The sequence below is a fragment of the Prionailurus viverrinus genome, chromosome A3, assembly GCF_022837055.1.
Source record: "Prionailurus viverrinus isolate Anna chromosome A3, UM_Priviv_1.0, whole genome shotgun sequence".
NCBI classification, from domain to species: domain Eukaryota; kingdom Metazoa; phylum Chordata; class Mammalia; order Carnivora; family Felidae; genus Prionailurus; species Prionailurus viverrinus.
Window position 1 is genome coordinate 46,252,951 of NC_062563.1, and position 23,868 is coordinate 46,276,818.

General features: G+C 41.4%; 1 protein-coding gene across 1 annotated transcript in view; it reads left to right on the top strand.

The window, feature by feature from the left end:
- Positions 1-2,149: 2,149 nt before the first annotated feature.
- The window catches only part of KIZ (kizuna centrosomal protein), a 143,723-nt gene continuing 122,004 nt past the window's right edge, over positions 2,150-23,868 (top strand). The window contains exons 1-3 of the mRNA XM_047854270.1: positions 2,150-2,357; positions 9,762-9,824; positions 15,607-15,769. Coding sequence (XP_047710226.1) covers positions 2,191-2,357; positions 9,762-9,824; positions 15,607-15,769 — 393 coding nt within the window. The 5' untranslated portion in view covers positions 2,150-2,190. The remainder of the gene's footprint in view (positions 2,358-9,761; positions 9,825-15,606; positions 15,770-23,868) is intronic.

The window sequence follows — 23,868 nt, forward strand, 5'->3', positions numbered from 1 at the left end:
GTTTGTACATGACCATAGAATCATTTTGGTGTAATGATTCCATACAACAACTATAAAATGGAATGTTAGTACTACTCTTAGACCCAGGTAAGAGGGCCCCTGCCCCAGCCTTTGTGTATTACATAGGCTGTTCTGGCTCTTTTTTGGCCATGCTACTCCATACAAAGCAAAGAGGCCCCGAGGCCAGGGTACATGCTTGCCTGAAGATCACACATACACACACCCTTCCAGAACACATTTCAGGTCCCTACAACACCAACATTCTTTGTTCAAAGGGGCCTAACTTTCCAAGGCCTTTAAAGACCTCTTTCTTGGATCCTTCCTGTGAGGGTGACTATCACTGGTGTGCTCACCATCAGGCTTGATGCATGGCCAAGAAGAGACTAAGGTTGGAATGATGATAGATCTGGGACTTGTGGACTGGAGTGAGGGAGACACATTACTGCCTGTACGGGGAGCCCCTCACAGTGCAGGACTGAGCCTGGGGGTGATAAATAAGAGGGTAAGTTGGGGAATGAGTCACAGAACTAAATTCCCCTGTGACTTTCCAGGTTCTTATGAAGGTACATTGGTCAAGGTTGGAGGAGAGAATATAGTTTATCTATAACCTGCCATCATGAGTTATAATTAATACTTCAAGAGACAGTACACAGGCCTCCATGTACTCTTGCCCTAGACTTGGCAAATACAAAGAGAAGGCTGAGTAACATCATAATTTTATGTTGCCAACCTTTAAGTGGTCCATCTGTCTTACTAATGATCAATTTTCTAGCTTAAGTCACACCTAAGAATAAGTGAAATTAATGACTAAGAAAAGAAGCCAAGTGAAGAATAAGAGAGTAAAGAAACTCTATACTGTAGTAGTTCCTTTTCTTCTGCACTGTGGGTTTAAATATGTTTGTTTTTCTGCAGGAAGCTTATCCCCCAAGATGATGATGATGATGATGATGATGATGATGATAAAAACTTACTATGTGTGGGGCCCTCTTATAAACATCACACACATTAATTAATTATTATAACAGTAGCATAGGTGGGTCCTGCACTAATAGCCTCCCTGTTTTACAAGAAGAAATCTGGGCATCAAGAGGGTAACTTGCCAGCAGTCACACAGCTGGGCAGAGGAAGAGGAGATTCAAGCCCAGGAGTCTGGGTCCAGAATCCATGAGGAAGGATTCACCAGGGCGTTTGTACACCGAGCTTGGTCTACACAAACAAATGCCTGCTTCATGAGCACCTAGTTAGCAACTTTTCCCTCTTCACCAACCAATAATGTCACCAGCATTAACCACAACCTTGGTCAGCATGGACTTTCAAGCAATGGGTTGTTCTACTGTCAGGGCTGAGAGCAGTTGCTTAGTATTTTGGGTTTTGTCTTTTTTTGTAGTGTTTTTTTCTGCTTTTAAGTGTGGTAGGAAAACAAGTTTACCACAGTGCCTGGAACTCAGAAATCCTGAAAGAAGGGAGGGACAGCTGGGGGAGGAAGGAGAGAATGAGCTTTGGAAAATTCATGCAGTCTGATGCCAAAGGCAAAAATGATCAAGTGAGAGGCGCCTGGGTGGCTCAGTTGGTTTAGCATCCGGCTTGGGCTCAGGCCATGATCTCAGGGTTTGTGAGTTCCACCAGCGTATGGAGCTCTTCGCTGTCAGTGCAGAGCCCGCTGTGGATCCTCTGTCCGCCTCTGTCCGCCCCTCCCCCACTCATGCGCGCGCGTTCTCTCTCAAAAATTAATAAATATTAAAAAAAAAAAAATCAAGTGAAGTGCTCCCGCCCAGCGGTGCCCCCACCCTCCCAGCCTCTTTCAAGGTGGGGGGTTAGTAGTCAGGCCCACTTCTCACTTGTCCCTTACAGGGGCTCCTTGCCTCGGGGTGGGCTACGGTCTGCCTCAGGAGAATTCTGAAGGGTGAGAGGAAAGGGAGACTGCAGACTTCGGGCGGAGAGGCCAGGGCACCTCGGCCAAGCCGCGTCCTGCCTGGACACAAGCACTGAGCGAGCATCCGCCAGTCCCTTCGGAGACGACCCGCGCAGCCTTACAAGAGGCTCCGCCTCCTCCCCCGCCACCTCCCCCGCCCCTCCACGCCGTCCCGCCCCCCCGCGGCCCTCTGTCCCGCCCATCCACGGCGCCCCGCCCCTGCAGACCTACGCCCCGCCCCGCTGTGCGGCGGCCTGGGCCCTGTTTACCCGCGGTGCATGGTGGGGCGGTCGCCTGGGACAACCCAGCCACCCGACAGTCCCCTGGCGTTGCAGAGCGAGCGTGGCGGCGGTAGCATGCACCCGGCCTTCTCCTCCTCAGCGCCTCTGGCGAGCCCCGACTACTACGAGAGGCTGGGCCGCCTCCAGCACGGGCTGCGGGACAGGTACGGCCTACCCGGGGCGGGGGCGGGGAGTGGGCCCGGCCGAGGGTTAGCTGGTGCCCTAACCCCTGTTCCCTGCCACTCCCCGCGCCGTGTTTCCCAGGGCCCGGGTCCGCCCGCGACGCCCCCCCCCCCTCCCCGCCCCAAGTTCCTGGTGGGGCCTGGAGGACAAAGTTTACCAAATACCGTGGCCCACTGCCCACTTTATTGGAGGTCTCTGCCGGAAGATGCGGCCGCATCACTGCATGTGCCTAGAAGTGAGAGTGGAGTTCTCCTGCCTGTCACTCTCAATCACGCCTTGTGAATTTCTCTACTCCCCTTCTACACGCCTCCTCCCCTGTCTCTCTTCAAATTGTCATCCCACCCTGACAGCTGCACTGCATCAATGATGACAAGTCCAGGAACGCAGGCGGGGAGTGTGTGTGTGTGTGTGTGTGTGTGTGTGTGTGAAACATATGCAGGAAACATTTAAATGCAGGAAACATTTTGGGGAGGAACGAGGGCTGGCCAGATTTCCAGCAGAGGTGAAATTTACAGCAGAAGTCCAGCTTCCAGAGGGTTCATCATACTTTGATTAAGACATGAAAGATGAAAGCCACTGAAAACAGCTAGATCTGAGAGCACAGAGAGAAAATTATAAAGCAATTTACTATAAATACAAACATAAAAGATAAGTTGTTGGAACTATTATTTAGCTGCTAAATTAATTGGAGTTGGAAATCTCATTAGTTGACAAGAAAGGAAATAGATATTTGGATCACTTGATAAACAAAGCGTTTAATGAATGTTAAAAGTTACAAAATCATTTCAGTGAAGAGGAGAGCTTTGTGTGTGACAATTCTAAAATGACAACAATAATTACATGTAAAGGCAGGAGTAAGTGGTTATGAAAAGGAATTATATTCATCTTATCCTAGATTTAATTCTTGTCAAATATTTATAGAGCATCCACAACAGGCCTCCATAATTGTCCTCACCATATTTTATCCCTCAGTCCTTTTCTATATCCTATTTTTCTTTCTGACATATTGCCACTCACCCACTCTGGGGACCTCCTCACCTCCAACTTAAAAAAAAAATCACTTCCTGCAGTGCCTTCCATGTGGCAAGTATTGATCAACCCATTCTCTAAATTATGTGATCTCTATATTTTTGTAGCACTGTAGACAAGTGGCTCCTTGCTGAGATGCAAAATTCCAAGAGGACAGGAACCATATCTAGCTGGATCTTTAGCTGATAATAGAGTAGCTGAGGTGGAGGAGGAGCTTGACAAATGTTTGTTGAGTGAATGGTAGAAATCCCAAAGTCAACCATCCAGGGTCCAGCTGTTATGAATGTTTTATATACAACACTGTAGCCACCCATTGTCACTAAATCATGACCATTTTTAGTCAACCAGGAAAAGTGAACAGTATGATATTTCAAAGACAGTATTAAATGTTTGCACACACCTTATAGTTAAAAGAGAAGACACTGGTCTGCACATTAGTGCACCCAAAGTGCTTTTTGACTCTGTTTTGCTAGAAGAATAGCTTAGTTATCTAAGGCCTTTCGTTATCTCTTAGCCCAACTTCTTTTTTTTTTAAATGTTTATATTTAAGAGACAGAGTGGGGGACACAGAATCTGAAGCAGACTCTGAGCTGTCAGCACGCTTAACCAGCTGAGTCACCCGGGCACCCCTCTTAGCCCAGCTTCTAATTTTAAAATGTTACTGGTTCAAATGGCATTCTTGTTGAACTAAGTTCATTGTGAGTTATCATTTTTACTTCCATGCTAGGAACACCTGGCTGCTTATAGTCCTTATGGTATAATAACTGTAATGATTAGTACTCACTTTATGTTTAACACTTAATGTTTTAACTGTTAAGCAAGGTGAGGCTGTTGAAATTATATAAGGAATTCAAGTCAGATTTTATAGCCTATTCACGGTTCTGCATTTGGAGGTTTTAAATTTATTTTTTTAGTTAGTACAAATCTGTTGCAGTGTGTATTCATATTTCATTTTAAAAGTCCATAACTATCTCCAATGCATAGTAAGCACAGAGGCAAATAACTTTAAGCACAGAGGCAAATAACTTTGGATACAGAGAAACTGCAGTAGACATGTGGAAAGTTGGTTTCTACTCTAGGAACAGTTGTGTGACCTTGAGTAGTTTGTTCAGCTTCTTTGAACCTTAGTTCTTCACCAGAAATGAAGAGCATTGAATTATATGTAAGGTAAGACCATAGGTTTTTTTTTTTTTTTTTCTCTAGTAACTAGCTTCATACTAAAAAAGTTGAAATCTGTAGTTTTGCAGGGTGCCTGGGTAGCTCAGTCAGGTAAGCATCTGACTATGGCTCAGGTCATGATCTCGTGATCTGTGAGTTCAAGTCCTGCATTGGGCTCTGTACTGACAGCTCAGAGCCTGGAGCCTGCTTCAGATTCTGTGTCTCCCTCTCTCTCTGCCCCTCCCCCGTGCGCTCTCTGTCTCTCTCTCTGAAAAATAAATAAACATTAAAAAAAAGGAATCTGTAGTTTTGCAAAGCAACAAGTAATGAATATCATTGTTTGTATCCTATTTGACTGTTTGAGTGCACTTGCTTTTAGTTTTGGTTTTTAACCAATTTCAGTGACTGCAAGGATTGTAAAACTTCAGAGTCCTTTTAAAATCTACATCCCTGGATCATCACAGCTGCTTTATCAGTCCAGAAATTTCCTGGAGGTGTGAGATTAAAAAAAAAACAACAAAACTTGCCCTTTTCTGGCCTTCTTAGAGCTGGGACATTGTGGTGTTAGCTGGTCTAATAACTGGGCCTTTCTCTTGTAAGTGGTATATTTCTAGCCCAGATTGTCTCAGCTGTGGTCACATGTAGGTGTACTTATGTAGTCTTAATTTTTTCCTCTTTGTATATGGTGTTTTCTCTGCACTGTGGTGAAATCAATCATGGAATCTTAAAGAGCCTGCTGGAGTGACTCGTTACCGTTTGTGTAGTGCCACAAGCACGGTAGAAACATGTGAGTGGAATTGACTCTTATAATTATATAAAAACATCCCTTTAAAAGGCCCATTAACCAGCCCCAGTTCTTTCAATGCCAGTATTGATTCAGAGTGAGATATCATAATAGTCCAGAAATTGATTCTAAGATATTAGTTGAGTAAAGCTGAAGTTGGTGTTGAGGCAAAAACAGAATAACAAGTGGCTTAAAAGGAGAAAAGGGAACCATGTGGCTCTGCTGTAAAGACCACCCAGCTGTGTTAACCTTTGAATGGTCCAGGGGCACCTGGGTGGCTCAGCTGATTGAGCATCTGACTCTTGATTTTGGCTCAGGTCATGATCTCACAGTTGTGGTATCAAGCTCCATCTTGGGGCTCTGTGCTGAACCTGCAGCCTGCTTAGGATTCTCTTCCTCTGCCCTTCCCCTCCTGTGTGAGCTCTCTCTCTCAAAAAAACAAAAACAAAAACAAAAAACAGAGCACCTGGGTTGCTCAGTGGTTAAGCCTCCAACTTGGTTTTGGCCTAGGTCATGATCTCATGGTTCATGGGTTCAAGCCCTGCATTGGGCTCTGTGCTGACAGTGCAGAGCCTGCTTGGGATTCTCTCTTTCCCCTCTCTCTCTGCCCCTCCCCTGCGCTCGCTCTCTCTCTCTCTCTCTGTCTCTCAAAATAAACAAACATTAAAACAATGGTCTAGGTGAGGGGTGCAGGTGACGGAAACCATAGGCTATGGATACACATCCCAGGGCTGGTGTTTCAGATATTCTGAAATAAAGATTTAGTATGTAAGGGTTGCAAGAGATCCTCCCTGTAAACCTTTCTCTGGCTTAAAAAAAATTTTTTTTAATGTTTATTTGTTTTTGAAAGAGAAAGAGCAAAAGAGGGGGAGGGGCAGAGAGAAAGGGACACAGAATCCGAAGCAGGCTCCCGGCTCTGAGCTGTCAGCACAGAGCCCGACACGGGTGCAAACCCACAAACCATGAGATCATGACCTGAGCCGTAGTCAGATGCTTAACTGACTGAGCCACCCAGGCGTCCCTCTGTGGCTTTTTATTGAGGCAAATGTTTTGTTTTACATCTTAAATTTAAACTAGAAATGAAGGACAGCATTCTGAAGCTCTGCAGAATGGTGAGGAGGTTGGGGAAAGGGCCTGTGATTAAGAGTTAATGAGATTAACATTAGGTTGTCTGGAGCGGAAGGCCAGGAAGTGTTTGCGATTTTTCACCATATGAAGTGTCATAATAGAGAAGTGTGACCTGCAGATGTCTGTATGTACTAAAGACAGAGCAGGAACAAAGAAGTTTTATCTTTGTGATTAAAAAGAACTTGATGCACAGAAGGTGATGGATTTCCAAAAACGCTGTGGTTCTTTTTCACTAGAGGTCATAGGTGAATTTTTAAAATTATTTTTATTTTTAATTTTTTTAATGTTTATTTATTTTTGAGAGAGAGAGAGAGAGAGAGAGAGAGAGAGGGAGGGGGGCAGAGAGAAAGAGGGAGACACAGAATCCAAAGCAGGCTGATGTGGGTCTTGAACCCCTGAACTGTGAGATCATGACCTGAGCTGATGTTGGACGCTTAACTGACTGAGCCACCCAGGCACCTCAAAATTATTTTGAATTAAATTCAAGCTTACAAAAAAAGTTGCAAGTGTCTAGTATTCCCCTCACCCAGATTCCCCAACCCTTAACATTGTATTCCATTTTTTTCTATTTTGTCTATCAACCTGTTTAAAATTATTAGTCTTTTCTGAACCATTTGAGAACTACAGGAATGATGCCCCAATACTCCTAAAAATTAAGTGTCTATTTCCAAAAAGGGGATGCTCCCTTACGTGATTACCCTATAACTCTCCCAGTAAGAAAATCAACACTTATTGATACCAGTACCCAGACTCCAATAAAATTTCACCATGTGTCCATTTTGCCAACTGTCCCAAGGCTGTGTTTTTCCTTTAATGGTCCAGGCTCCCATCTGTGCATGTTGCCATATCTCCCATGTTGCCATATCTCTTTAGTCTCCCCAGCCCCAGTCCGGAGCTATTCCTCAGTCATTCCCTGTCTAGTGTTCCTGAAAGTTCATAGAGTACAACTTTCATTCCAGAGGGTGATCCTCAAGCTGGGTCCATCTGATGGTTCCTCATGACCAGACTCTGATCACGTTTCTTGACAAGAATAGCATAGAAATGAAGCATGACATCAGGGGCACAAGGTCATAGATACACTTAGGGTCTTTCTGTCTTTGTAATTTAGTGACAGCTAGCTGGCTGTCCAATCATTCATTCTATATGAGCTAAGTGTTGAACATGAAATCTTAGAAGAGGAAAAAGCGACTAATAAAAATTTCTAACATGGAAGCAATTATACCATATTTCCTTCATTTCTTTTCTAAGTTCATTCTTAGAAGATGAGAAAGTAAAGATCTGTGTGGAGCTACTACTTAAAAAATGGTGTCTCTATGAATTTTTTCCTTGTAATCTTTTTTTTCCTTTTTAGGCATGGGCATACCCCAATTAAGGAATAGATTGTGGGGTACCTGGGTGGCTCAGTCGGTTAAGCGTCCAATTTCGGCTCAGGTCATGATCTCATGGTTCGTGGGTTTGAGCCCCACCTTGGGCTCTGTGCTGACAGCTCAGAGCCTGGAGTCTTCTTTGGATTCTGTGTCTCCCTCTCTCTCTCTGCTCCTCCCCCACTCATGCTTTGTCTCTCTCTCAAAAAATAAATAAACATTAAAAAAAGAAAGATAGATTGTGTTGCCCAAGCCAAGATTTAGTATTTGGATTTTGGACCCCATTTTCCCATTAACAGAATTTGGTTAAATGGTAGTTTCCATTCTAGATTATGCTAAGCAAAGAAATTTACTTATAATGCAACTAACAGAGTAACTTTTGAGATTTTTTTTTAGAAGGGAAAATATATCTGAAGGAAAACGGAAACTAATAATTAAGAGTTCCAAAATGGATGTGGGCTCAGCCCCTTTCCCTTAGCAGGCCACCTGAGGTCACCTTCTGTTTGGATATGTCTTTGATTCACAGTCTTTTTCTTTTTGTTTTTTTTTTTTTCTTGGCATTTTTCTTGCAGACATTATGTGATTTCTCTTTTGGCCTTTAGTTAGTATTAATTTAGATTAGCAATTTGGCTTCAGTGGAAGCTGGTATGTTGGTGGTAGAACAGAACCCCCCATGGTCAAACCCCCCAAGGGCTCTTTCTGGGATTGGGATGGCTAGTCCTGTTCAGCAGCTTTACCCCATAGCCCCTTGGCTTTGGTTATTGCCACCTCGTCTGCTGCCCAGTTTCCCTTCCCTCTTATCAGGCTTGGGCATATAGGTGTGCAGGGTAAGGTCTGTCCTCTAGCTTACTGCCAGCAGTCACCTGAACAACACAAGCTAATAAATCTTTAGTGGAGTAGCTCCATGGAATGGCAGTCAGTGACAGATCATGATGTTACAAAGATATAGAAAGAAATTCCTCCAAATTTGAAGTAATTGTGTTAGGGGACTTGATCTTTATTAAATTTGAATGGGGTTGGGCCTACTTTTCAGAGACTTGGCTCTACCCAAGTCTGGTTGGGAGTAGAGCAAGCCACCAATCTTCAGTCCAAGGTGGATTTGTGGAAGTGTGGTGTCTTGACCTGGCAGGGCCCCTATCATGCATATGCCACTGTCCAGAGAAATCTGGCCATATTATATTTTATGTATTCATGTTTCTTATTGTCTGTCCTTCCCCACTTCTCTCTCTCAAAAAAAAAAAAAAACAAATACAAAAACAAATTCAGGGCACTTGGGTGGCTCAGTGGTTAAGCCTCCAACTCGGTTTTGGCCTAGGTCATGATTTCATGGTTCGTGGGTTCAAGCCCTGCATTTGGCTCCATGCTGACAGTGCAAAGCCTGCTTGGGATTCTCTTTTTCCTTCTCTCTCTCTCTGCCCCTCCCCTTCTCTCTCTCTCTCTCTCTCTCTCTCTCTCTCTCTCTCTAAATAAATAAATAAATAAATAAACAAACAAACATTAAAACAATGGTCCAGGTGAGGACTAGAATGTCACCTGCTTGACAGCAGAGGCCTTGGTTGTCTTGTTCCCCATGTTAGTCTTCAGGACTAGAACAGTGCCTGGCTCATCATGGCACTCAAGAAATTCTTATTGAATGAATGAATCTACCTTCCAGTCTTTTCTTAGTGCATTTCCCCCATTTACTTTGAAAATCTTGTTCTTTTTGCTTCATATTGGTATCATTTTGCTTTCTAGACTCCCATGGTGACTACCAAATGTTTTTGTGACTTGAGTTTCAATCAGCTGGCATTTTCTGCTTCTTAGAGAGTCCAGAGATGCATTCTCACAAAGGTGTAATTTCAAAAGAGATCATGTTCTAAATCCAGCTGCTTATTACTTATCAGTGTAATTTATTCATAAAGTGTTTTCTTTCTATTTTATAGTGAAAAAAAGAGACTGGACCTGGAAAAGAAACTTTATGAATATAATCAGTCTGATGTATGCAGGTAAGATGTGATAGTGGGAATAGTTTTTAAACCAATTGGCATATGTTAATCAAAAAAGTGTAACCCTAATGTATGTTACAGATACCATAATTGCAATACTTTTACCATTCTCTTATGTCTAATATGTAATCATTTCAAGTAAATACTGAAATTTAATATAATCACTATCAAATGTAGGAATAAATTTGGCTAAATTTTGTGTAAGATGATTTTATTTTCGCTATTTGGTATTCGTGGTATTTCAGAATCTATTTTGCTTAAATTTCTGAGGAATAAGATGCATCATAGTCTTTATCTTTTTGATCACAATTTAAACAAATTGAGCCTGTGTAATGATTAAGGCATAATGACTATAGCTGACCTTTCAACAAACTGTTGAAGGCAGGGTTACGTGATGTCTCATTTGTTCATGGATATTTGACAATGCCTGTGAAAATTATTATGAGCAATGGATAATATAAATGTTGTCCTTTCCAGGTTACTTAATCTGAAGAGCCAACTTTTAATATTTTTAATTCTATTTTATGTAAATTGAACTTCATCCTTAACCCAAATGTGTGGTATTACCTCCAATATTATTCATATGAAAAATTTCTGGCTATGATAGCATTAATTTTGTGATTTAGCCACATCATAAGATGAGTGAGAAATGAAAACACCTCATCCAGAAGAGAGATTTAAAACCAAATCACCCATCAGGTCCATTTATTTCCTCCTATGCAAAATTATTCTTTGGTTTTAGGATTGAGTGTACTTCGAAGGATACCAGTCATGGTGGACATTGATATGTCCCCAGTAGTTCTAGAAGAGACAAGAAGCCAGTAAAATAGTGTAAGGAATAGCAGTGTTATGGATGCCATGGCCTCAGAAGTGGGCCCAAGTCTGAGAGCATCTGTGGCAGCTGCCATTTTTCTAGACTGCAGCTAAGAGGGTGGCCAATGGAGTGTAGACTTTTCCTGCAGCCTGTTTGGGGGCAGCTTCCTGGCATAATGGTGATGGGAAGGGGGAGGTGAGAAGAGACTGGAGACTTTTAGCAAGCTGTCAGTTTGCTGAGTCTGTTCCCCTCTTGTTTCCTAGAAGACAGAAGGTATGATTGGCTAAAAAATATCCTTTCTTTGACTGCCCAACAGGATAAAATCCAAACTGTCTAACATGGCTGTTTCAACCTGGTTTCCCCCCGAGAAGGCAGTCTGAGATAAGGGTTTGTATGTAGATGGTAGTTTATTTTAGGAAGTGGTCACATAAAACTGGCAAGCAGGGCTGGGAAGAATGAAATAGGAGCTGGTCACTGCTATGGGCACCTGGGGCTCCATCCTTTTAGATCTTCTGAGGAGCCATGTAGATTGCCTCTCTGCTCCTCACAAGTGTTCACTCAAGAGAAGGAAGGGGGGCCGTTTACCTATCCATAATCCCACACTGGACAGGGCCACCAGGGAGGTGTTAACTCCTTCTCACATCCATGCTGCAAACACAGAGAAGCAGCCCTGGAAAAGCAAGATACCAGGTGCTACCATGGCTGGAGAGGAAATGCTGGGCCAGGAGGATGTAAGGAGGGCCTGAGAAGTATCCGGAACAACAGCTTACCAGACCCTCCATTATCTTCCCCTGGTTCATTTTCATCATCATCCTCTTTCACCGGCCTCCACTAACATGTTACACAGAATCTTCAGTGTCTGAAGCATGACAAGGACTTTCGTAGTATCATGTAAGCAGGTGGGTTTTGTTACCAGGGACTTCTGTTCAGTCTGAGCCCCACCAGCAGTTAGCCATGTGCCATTAGGATAATTACTTCAACATTCTGTACCTCCATTCCTTTATCTGTCAAATGGGGATAATGGTAGCTATGAGGACTTAACAGAGCCTTAAAGCAGTATCTGGCCCTGTGTAAGAGTCAATAATTTATTATTTGTTGCTATTTTTAAAATCAGTATTACTGTTATTCTTCTTAATTATTGCCTTTAAGCTTTCCAACATGCTATTTCCCCTGACTGTTTCCCCTCATCTTCTCACCCTTGCTTTCCCCAGTTTTGGGTTTAATTCTCACCCACCCTTCATGTCTAAACTAAAAATTAATTTCTGTTGGGAAGGCCTTCCTGACCCCTTCAACTGGGTCAGATTGCCCACTCTGTAAGAGTCCTTGGCAGTTTTCCCTCGTAGCATTTATCACACTGCATTGGACTCCTCTAATTTTTTGTTTTCCCTGTTGACTAGTGAGTGGCTTTCCTATTCACAGTACTGCACATATGAATGACTGCACGAGTGGGTGGATGACTGAAGTGGTGAGCTTTGAAGGTTCATGTGGGCAGGAATGAAACTAGACTTTGGGTGGAGAAGGCATGGTTACTATTGTATGTACTCCAGCTGGACACTGGCCACCACCAGCAACTTCACCAGGTGCCTGCATGTGGAAGACAGTATGTTAGGTTCCACCTCCATTATTGTCACTCAACGTCGAAAGTGGAAGACATGGGCAACCATAAAACCAGTTTTAAGTTTTTTTTGTTTCAGAAGGAAAAATGGGGACAGCCAACCAAGGTCAAAAGCACAAAATTATTAGCATGATAAAGAATTTCTTGAAAATTTTTCGCTTAGGTGTAGAGGTTTAAGGTCTATTGCTGATGAATTTTTTTCCATTTCCTTATTTCTTTTTTTTAAATTTATTTTTTAAATTTACATCTAAGTTAGTTAGCATATAGTGCAACAATGATTTAGGTGTAGTTTCCTTAATGCCCCTTACCCATTTAGCCCATCCCCCCTCCCACAACCCCTCCAGTAAACCTCTGTTCTCCATATTTAAGAGTCTCTTATGTTTTGTCTCCCTCCCTGTTTTTATATTATTTTTGCTTCCTTTCCCTTATATTCATCTGTTTTGTATCTTAAAGTCCTCATATGAGTGAAGTCATATAATATTTGTCTTTCTCTGACTAATTTTGCTTAGCATAATACCCTCTAGTTCCATCCACGTAGTTGCAAATGACAAGATTTCATTCTTTTTGATTGCCGAGTAATACTTCATTGTGTGTGTGTATGTGTGTGTGTGTATGTGTGTGTATGTATATATATATATATATATATATATACACACACACACATACACACACACACACACACACATACATACACTTTTTTATCCATTCATCCATCAATGGACATTGGGCTCTTTTCGTACTTAGGCTATTGTCGATAGTGCTGCTATAAACATTGGGTGCTTCAAAGCACCATACCTGTATCCCTCAGATAAATGCCTACTAGTGCAATTGCTGGGTCATAGGGTAGTTCTATTTTTAATTTTTTGAGGAACCTCCATACTGTTTTCCAGAGTGGCTGCACCAGTTTGCATTCTCACTAGCAATGCAAAAAAGATCCTTTCTCCACATCCTTGCCAACATTAATGTTAGCCATTAATGCATTAATGTTAGCATTAATGGCATTAATGTTAGCCATTCTGACAGGTGCAAGGTGGTATCTCATTGTGGTTTTGATTTGTATTTCCCTGATGATGAGTGACATTGAGCATTTTTTCATGTGTCGGTTGGCCATCTGGATGTCTTCTTTGGAGAAGTATCTATTCATGTGTTTTGCCCATTTCTTCACTGGACTATTTGTTGAGTTTGAGAAGTTCTTTATAGATTTTGGATACTAACCTCTATCTGATATGTCATTTGCAAGTATCTTCTCCCATTCCATTGGTTGCCTTTTAGTTTTGCTGATTGTTTCCTTCGCTGTGCAGAAGCTTTTTGTTTTGATGAGGTCCCAATATTTCATTTTGCTTTAGTTTCTCTTGCCTCCAGCGACATGTTGTGTAAGAAGTTGCTGCGGCCAAGTTGAAAGAAGTTTTTGCCTGCTTTCTCCTTGAGCATTTTGATGGCTTCCTGTCTTACATTGAGGTCTTTCACCCATTTTGAGTTTATTTTTGTGTCTGGTGTAAGAAAGTGGTCCAGGTTCATTTTTTTTTTTTAATTTTTTTTTTCAACGTTTATTTATTTTTGGGACAGAGAGAGACAGAGCATGAACGGGGGAGGGGCAGAGAGAGAGGGAGACACAGAATCGGAAACAGGCTCCAGGCTCTGAGCCATCAGCCCAGAGCCTGACGCGGGGCTCGAACTCCCGGACCGCGAGATCGTGACCTGGCTGAAGTCGGACGCTTAACCGACTGCGCCACCCAGGCGCCCCCAGGTTCATTTTTCTGCATGTCATTGTCCAGTTTTCCCAGCACCACTTGCTGAAGAGACTGTCTTTATTCCATTGGCTATTCTTTCCTGCTTTGTCAAAGATTAGTTGGCCATACGTTTGTGGGTCCATTTCTGGGTTCTCTATTCTGTTCCGTTGATATGAGTGTCTGTTTTTGTGCCAGTAGTTGCTGATTAATTTTTAATATCTGCAGCATGTTTGTGAATCTGTTTTTGACAGTGAACTTTTTTGTGCTTTTCATCTTAGTTTTCCTTGATAGAAGAACATGAAAATTGTGAGCACTGAGTAATGTATAGAATTATACTCCTGGGGCGCCTGGATGGCGCAGTCGGTTAAGCGTCCGACTTCAGCCAGGTCACGATCTCGCGGTCCGTGAGTTCGAGCCCCGCGTCGGGCTCTGGGCTGATGGCTCAGAGCCTGGAGCCTGTTTCCGATTCTGTGTCTCCCTCTCTCTCTGCCCCTCCCCCGTTTATGCTCTGTCTCTCTCTCTCTGTCCCAAAAATAAATAAACGTAGAATTATACTCCTGAAACTAATATTACATAGTGTGTTAACTATACTTGAATTAAAATATATACTTGAATTATTAGATACTTAATAAAAATGTTGAATTATTTTATTGAACTAACAATAGAAATGCTTCATATCACGTACTCTTATGGTATAAAATTTGTGAAGAAGAAAGAGCTAGAACATGCAGGGTTGGTTCTGTGGGAAGAGTGGGCTGCACAACTTGAGCCATTCAGTGTGCCTTTTCATTTGTTTATTCATTATTCATTCATTCATTCACTCATTCATTTTTTGAGAGAAAGTACATTGGAGCAGGGGAGAGGGGCAGAGGGAGACAGAGAGAGAATCTTTAGCAGGCTCCACGTCCAGGGTGGAGCCCGACACGGGGCTCAGTCTCATCGATCTCGGGATCATGACCTGAGTCAAAATCAAGAGTTGGACGCTCAACTGACTGAGCCACCCAAACACCCGAATGTGTGCCTTTTGTTTTACACTTTGGATGAGAGTCTCTAAAGGTTTTGTTCACAATTTGAGTAGAGTCACAGCCTATATATTATCATAAAATATTTTAAAATATAGTAGGTTGTTGCAGTTCCTGATAAAATTTTAATATTATCTAAAGGAGAACTTTTTGGGTATTTTAAATTTTAGAATTTCTCAATGTTTATGGATTGTGGTTTATAGTTTGATTCTATTTCCATATGAGCAGATAGTTCTGAAATTGTCTGCCATAAAAAGAATGCTAATGGACTATTCATCCGACCATGGCCACATAGCCACCGCTCTTGAAACCACATTTAATATTGAGAAAGAAATCCATATAAATCTTTATTGTGTGAATGTTATAATGTAGTCTTGTATACATTTCTCAGGAGAGTTATGCCTGGATGTGATACTCAGTGATGTTGCATTAATTTCTTCTAAAAATGTGTGTACATTCTGCTCTTTAGCTTTCAGTATTTAGTTAGGTAAAGTATCTCAGAAAACATTGTCTCATTAACAATTTTGTTTGAGAAAAATCTCTTTCTTTGATTTGTTAGTGTCTAACTGCATAATTTACAAATCTGCTTTTATTTTTCTAGAGTTAAGCTGAAGTATGTGAAACTAAAGAGATACCTGAAGGAAATATGTGAATCAGAAAAGAAGGCTCATACTCGAAACCGAGAATATTTAAAGCGATTTGAGCATGTCCAAGCTCATGTTGGACACTTTACTACAAATACAGAGAAGCTTCAGGAACTGAAGGTAACATCTTGTTTTTCACTATATTTCTCTTTATCTCTCTTTCTTTTGCTAAAATTGGAAGGAAGTAACAAGCACTAAGTTTCAGATCAGTGGTGGTCATTAGTTGTTCATCCATAAGAGAATTGCTCATTTTCTCTGTGATTTACCATGTGGCCAAATTTTGATCAGGGAACTTGAAATTGAATTTTCTTAGATTCTACTTTAGTTGAGGAATTAATGGAATATCTGTACTTTGTTATACTGCACAAATAATTAACTTGTAACAGACATGGGCACTAGTCACTACGTGGCACGTGGTATTTGGTGGCTTCATGACTGAATTTGAGCAGCATTAGGGTTCTCTCCAGAGACTGTTTCCTTCTTTAATGGGTTTTTTCCCTGGGCTCCTCTGTTCCCATCAGGCAGTGTGTTGGGAAACACTGAGGGTAGAACTGGCCCCATGGAATTCACCTTCATACTCCTCATCTGTGCGACCCAGAGCAACTGCTTTCTGCAGCTCTCTCTGATTATGGTATCTCGTTCCTTTAAGGTGCTGGGCAACCTTCTCCTCCACAGATTATGCCCAGTGAGGAGGGCTAGGCCTTTTTTCTCTAAGCAGTTGTGCTGGCCAAGGGTTGTTGCTCATGTTAACCCAACAAAATACTGGTTATAGAAGAAGTTGCCTTTAATTACTTTTTTTTTTTTTTTTCCTCTAGCAATTTCCCCCACTGAGGCTTTATTTCAGATACACAGGAAAATGAAAATACTATGCAGTGGTCTGAATGTTTGTGTCCTGAAATTCGTATCTTGAAATCCTAACCCTAACCAAATCCTAGCCAAATGTGATGGTGTTCATACCAGAGGCCTTTGAGAGGGGCTTGTGTCATGAGGGTGGAGCTCTCATGGATGAGATTAGTGCCTTCTAAAACAGGCTCTGGAGCACTTCTACCAGGTGAGGATGCAGTGAGAAGGTACTGGCTCTGAATGAGGAAAGAGGCCCTCACCAGAAGGCGACCACACTGGTACCTTGATCTTGGACTTTCCAGCCTCCAGAATTGTGAACATCAGAAATGTTTTTAAGACACCCAGTCAGGGATATTTTGTTATAGCAGCCTGAATGGACTAAGATAACTCACATATTCTATACCCAGATACAGTAGTTGTAAATATTTTGGTATATTTGCTTTGTGTGTGTGTGTGTGTACATTTTTTCCTGAGCTGTTGAAAGTATGCTGTGGACACCATAACAGTTCTCCCCTAAATACTTAAGTGTGGATCTCCTAAGAACACAGACAGTCTCCTACATAATCACACTACTATTATCACACCCAAGAAAATTAATAATGATTTCATAATACCACTTAATATCTATCTGATATTTAAATTTCCCCAGTTCCTCCCAAAATTTTCTTTATTTTTCCAGACCAGGAGCCAACTAGGGTTCACATTACATTTGCTATTTTGGTGTTTTGGTCTCTAAATCAAATTTAGTGTCCTACCACTCTTCCTTTTTTTTTTTTTTTTTTTTTTTCATGACACTGGCTTTTTGAAGAAGGCAATTTAGTTGCCTGTATAATGACTCACATTCAGAATTTGGTTATTTCTTTGAGGTATAATTTAACTGGAAATTTGGATTAGACCAGCACTGCCCAATAGAACTTTCTGTAGTGATAGAAATGTTCCCGATCTATAGTGGTGCTAATTCAGTAGCCACTAGCCACACATGACTACTGAGCACTTAAAATGCGGCTGTGACACTAAGAACTGAACTTTTAATTTTGTTAATTTTAATTAGTTAAATTTAAGTAACCACAGCTGAGGTTACATACATCCTACTGTGTCCCATCAGGAGGCTTATGAGTCATGATGTCAGGTGGTCTGACCTGAGTGAGGTTGAGTTTGATGCATTGCTTAAGATGGCAAGCTCTAGATCTCTCTTATAAGGACCTTTTTTTCCATTTGCAACTGAGCATATAATCTGTGGAGTGATAGTTTGACATTTTGGGAATATCTTGTTTCTAAATAGCCTTTTACTTAGTGGTTTTAGGATCTGTTAGTGATGCTTGAATCAGTGTGGTGGAGGTTGTGGAATGGGGATTTTCTAATTTAATCTTCCTCTTTATTAGCTTAAATTGTTCTATAAAGAAGAACTTTCTTTTCTCTCCTCTTTCTCTTTTTTTAAGTATCACCATAGACTTACGAATTTTTACTTAGTATATTATCAATTACTGTAGTTATTATTTTTGTTGTTTGTATTTCTCCAAATTTTGCTTGGGAGTGTCTCTTCAAATTGGCTTCTGTGTCCTTTTGGCCTGACCTCATTAATCCTGAGCCTTCTTTGCTTTGGGGCTCAACATGTTCCAGGTTACTTTGTACACCGCTGCCTCAGACATGGAATTAGCCTCTTTTCCAAGGAGCTGTGGTTCCTTTTAGTGGGGAAGGGTATTTAGAAACCAAGATCTGGAAGTAGATGTGCTCAAACAATAGCACGTTTTAGCTACAGCACTAGTTTTTTTTTTTTCTTTCTTAGTATTCAAGTAGAATACTTAACATTCAAAAAGTAATTATTATAAACATTGTAAATCTCTTTGCTGTTCAGAGATTTTACAGAGAAAGTAAAAGTGATGGACAAAGCAGGGAATTTTGCCTTCCCAATAGAAAAAAGGAAATAATAGAAGTTTTCCTTTTATTTTCACATTGATGCTTTTTTACTTAATTATTGATTTGATGATATAGCCAAATGTGAGAGGGAGGAATTTGAAAGGGAGAATCCATACTTTTATATTGAGAGCATTTTAAAATGGATAAGGAATGCCTTTAGAAAACAATCTGTGATGGCACAGAAGAGCAGATCATGTAGCTACAGTTGGAAAAGATGGGAGCACCATTGGGAGTCACCCTGAGTCCAAAGCTGAATGCAGGCAGCAATCTTTGAAACGCCAGCCAGTGACACCACTTACCTCAGCAAGCTGTACAGTAAGCAGAGATTCAGAGTAGGGAATGTTTGCCGTGCTGTCTTCCCATTCCTTTCCTCTTCTTCATTTCATCTTGGTATCCAGTGGTAGCCTTAGGAAGGCTGGACTCTGCCCCACTCAGGTAGCAGATCTTTACCTCCACTGACTGACCACATGTAAGTCTTAGGAGAAAGGTGTTCTGGGGAATCATATTGCCCACACACCCCACAATGCCAGGGGTATTTCCCCTTGAATAGAATATAGTTGATGCAAATGGACTAATAATTGGTAGAGTTCCAGAAAGTGAAACGAAATGAGGCAGTATGTGAGAAGTGGGGATTTGGCCCAAGTTGTATTAAGTGAATTTCTCCCTTTTTGTAAGACTGTAAGACTATTTATTATATAATATTAAAATCTTTTTAAATGGGATAAAGGCAAACATATTTTATGAATTTTTAAATTTTAAACTGATTTTATGAATTATACTACTTTGGGGGCCTATGATAATTTTCAGGGCTTTTAAGGATGTTGATTTGTCATGTCATTTTGAAAACACGGTGTTGTGGCTATATTGCTACTTGTCAAATAGATAAAGAGGCCAACTAAGCTCAGTTCAAGAATATAAATATTAGTAGTACTGTGAAGATTGTGTCCTCTCCCCCTTCCTGCCTCTACTCCCTCTCCCTGCATTGGTGCTTGTAGAAGAGCCCCAGTTGGGCCTTAAAGCAGATGTTTTGGTGCCCTTTGTGCTTATCTCAGGTTGGGTTCTCCTGAAGTGGACCCTGAGACAAGGATTCAAATGTAAGTGGTTCATCTGGGAAGTGCATGGGATGTCAGGAGGCAAGTGGGGAAGGGCAGGTAGCTGGAAAAGGGTATATATTTACTAGTATATACATATACAAATATATATATATGTATTTGTATATATAATAGTGTGTATATATATATACTAGTGTATATATACATATATATGTTTATATATATACAAATATATGTTTTATATATATACACAAATGTATGTTTTATATACATATATGTATATATGTGTGTACATATATAAATAGTGTGTGTGTGTGTGTGTGTGTGTGTATATATATATATATATATATATATATATTTTTTTTTTTTTTTTTTTTTTTTTAACCAGCCTCCACGACTCCCCACAGGCCTGACCACCCTGACCCGAAGCGGATGGGCGACCCCCTCAAAGGGTCTTTAAACCTCTGCGCGGGCGACGCCCTAGGTACCTGGACAGGGTGGGGGCGAGCAAGGTGGGGGACCAGGGGCCGCAGGCCGCCACCCCAACACTGACACCTTAAGGGCCCCACAAGGGCGCCAGCCCCAAAGCTGCCGTGCTGCTGTAGGCCCAACGGGCAACCGCCCAACAGGCCTCGCCGCCGCCACCACAGGACGCCATCATCCCACCTCCCCCAACAACCCCCATGGAAAAGGGTGTATTATCAAGCCAACCACCATAGTCAGCATCTGGAACTTAACTTACAGGGAAACCCTGGCAAATGGTTCCGAGCATTTGGAATATGCAGACATGGCTCCTGAGCATCACTGATTAAAGGCTGATGACAAAGAGATGGGGGGGTGGAGGGGAGGAGAAATTAACCACAGGCTCCTTAGGCACAGAGACAGGAATGTTGAGACTTAGGAGCACCCAAAAGGGTCCCAGGGACATGTGTGGAGCATGGCATCTGTTTCAGCCTTCCCCATTCAAGTGCCAGGCATGAGGCTGGTATGTCAGGGCATTCAGGGAGAGTCCCCATCTGATGATATCTCTCATCTGCCTGAAATCCTTGAGTGCTTGCTCAGCCTTTCAGGATAAAGCCCAGATGCTGGCGTCTGCCTGCATACCACCCTGCAGCTCAACCTTATGACCCTTAACACACACATGTCCTTTCTCATTTCTGTCTCACACAAATATACAGACATGTGCACATTTTTTCTTCCCTACTGCCTCCCTTCACCTCCTTCCTCTCTCCCCATCTCTGCCTCCTATCTCTGCTCACTCTCTGCCCACGCTCTGCTCTCCCCGCACCTGTCTCCTCCATTTCCCCCCATCTCTTACGCAATATTCCCTCCACTCCCATGTCTTCCCACTGTCCCTCTCCATCTTTTATCTTCCAATCATGTGCACGTTCTTTCTCTTACACACTCATACACTCACTCACATGCATCCACCAAGTTTTAAACATGCTGACTGCTATATTTTCTTGAAAGCATCACGTCATTTCCTATCTTCATAAACTAGAAGCCCTCTCTCTCTATATCCTGCCTTAGGTATGGGCCGTAATTATCTCAGTAAGCACTTCCTTCATAGTGTTGTCATTGTTTACATGTCTGTTTTTCCACCTTGTTGTGGGCTCCTCATCTTACTATTTCAGTGCTGTCAGTATCTGGGCCACAATGTGGCACATAATAAGCACTCAGTAAGCTTTGAGGAACACCTCCCTATTCTTTAAGCACTCAGTAAGCACTGGGACTTCCCCCTTGACTGAAAATTAATTCTGTATTTTTCAACTTGCTCTCTTCTGGACCATGAACAACTATGTGAGAGCTAATGTGGTATTGGTTCTATCCTGTGTTATACCTTCCCAGGAGCATTTCTGTTTAATAGCAGAGGCACTCTGAAGATACAATGTCACTATTTAAAGATGTGATTCTTGTTGGAAATTCAGTCATTAGAGTATATGTGCCTACGAGGGATAAAATTTGAAGAGAACAAATATTTGAGCCCTCATTCGATTCCTACTGAGCATTGTGACAGCCACTCTGGGCAGGGCAGGACCTTCAGGCTCCTGGAGGACAGTCTGCAGCTTTTCCCATTTTTTATCAACCAGAGTGTCTTACTTGTTAATATGTATTAGTTGAATATAAATAAGTGTTCCTGCATACCTTTTTAAAAAAAAACATCTAAAAATGAAACCCATAGGGGCACCTGGATGGCTCAGTCAGTTAAGTGTCTGACTTTGGCTCAGGTCATGATCTCACAGTTCGTGAGTTCAAGCCCCACTCTGGGCTCTCTGCTGTCAGCACAGAGCCTGGAGCCTGCTTTGGATCCTCTGTCTCCCTCTCTCTCTGACCCTTCCCCACTCTCTCTAAAAAATAAATAAACGCTTAAGAAATAATAAAAGGAAACCCATATCCTGGAAAAAATAGGAGAAGAGACAAGACTGTGACTTGTAGTCCTGAGGGTCAACTCAAACAATTTATGTAACTCTCTGTACCCATTTTTTCAACTCTAACATGAGGAAGCTGGGCCAGCAGATCTTAAATGTCTGTTCAGTTCTGTAACCAAGAATTTTTATATAATCCTGGAGACCACTGAAAGAAGGAAGCCTGTTTAAAAAAAAAAAAAAAGGTAGTGGTGGCACTTTCAGGCAAATGGTAATGTGACGAGGGGAATTTGAAGGAATGTAAGTGGGGATACAGAAGAAAAGAAAAGAATGGAAAATGAGATGTGCTATTAACATGGAAACATATCCCAGAGACCTGAAAGATATCCCATGACCTCCACCTCCTTCAGATAACCCCAGATGATCGTCAACAGATTTCATCAGTTGAGCTGAGATGAAATTGTTTGTGCACAGCGGGGAAGTGAATAGAAAGGTTCTCCTAAATTTAGGTGGGCAGCATCAAGCTCAGTGCTGGGAAGCAATACATTAGCAGATGGAACAAGTTAGTTACCTGATAGGTTGATTCAGTGCTCTTGAGTTCATTAAAATAGGTTTCCCTGGGGGATTTGTGGGAAGAGGGGACTGTCCTTAGAGGTGCTGTGGACTGGCAGATGCTACTGGGCCATGAGAACTTTGGCCCCTGAAACAGCAAATGTAAGAGGAATCTGGGCCACATGGCAAGAAGGGAACAGAGACCTGAATCAGCACCAGACAGAAAGGATGCAGTACAAATCCTGATGTATTGTGGAAATATAATGGGACCTTATCAAAGAAGAAGTGGGGCATAAAACATGGAAAGACTGATGGTTGGAAAAATAGGGCACATGCTCTGCTATTTTATCATTTTTAGCTAGGGAATTTTTGGAAAGATTTGTCTATACAGTTTTCCAAACTTAAAAAACTTTTAAACATAGTACAACCCTTTATATGCAGATAGAATAGGAGGTAGGGTTGAAAATCCCTGCTCTCCAATGTTTAGGAGGTAAATTTGATGGATAGTAACCAAGTATCATATGTATGAATAAAAGGCAAAGAGAACAAAATGTTTGTAGGTGCAAATCTGTGGTCCTAGGGGATGCAGAATTATAGTTTGCATCAATTTTCAATTTATCATAGCAACTTTTGATTTCAAGTACATTGTTCAGTTTTTATTTGTATCACTAATTTAGGAAAGTACCTACAATTCAGTGAATTTTTCAGATGCATTGAGAGCAATGTAATTTGGACTCTTGAGACTTCTGTTACTATTCTTTATAAAATCCTAATGCAGTTACAAGTTTTTTGCTGCAGCAGAATGAGTTAAACAAAAGTCATGTTTCCATGAGAAAGTGCTCTGTCTTTAGAAGGTATGGCTCTGAAATGATCCCATAATGAGAAAAGTAGGTATAATGCCTGTTGCGTGTTTATAACTGATCTCAAAGAACATAAGAAAATATTTTCAGCCACAGGAACAGAGTTTTTATTTAACCAGCAATTATTTAATAAACCTCAATATTTATTTTGTTTATTTCATAATCCACTCCCATCCCTTTTTAAAGGTACTTTCCCTTAGAATCTGTAAAGTATGCCTTTTGAAAGCTCTTGGAGTTGAAAAGTAACTATCTCTGAGTCCAAAGGAGTAGGTAGAACAGAGAGATGTAAATTGTATTGTCTTAATTGCCTTATTTTTAAATCTTTTCTTGGTTTATCTTTTTTACCGGCCTTATAAAACTTTCATTTAATTAGGTATTTCTTTAGATTATTACTGTCATCTATCATGTTAATAGCATTCTGATAGAGAAAAAAAATTCCCTGCTAAACTCTTATTAAAAATGGGGCAGCATGTAATATCTTTTAAGATATTTTGAGGGAAACAAGTGAGTTTTCATGATGATTGTCTGTTTTTTTATATGTCAAAACAAAGCTCAGGCCAATTTCATGTTCAGACTAAGAACTAAGAAAACAGTTCTCTGATTATCTCATAGGTGTTTTTCTAATTGCA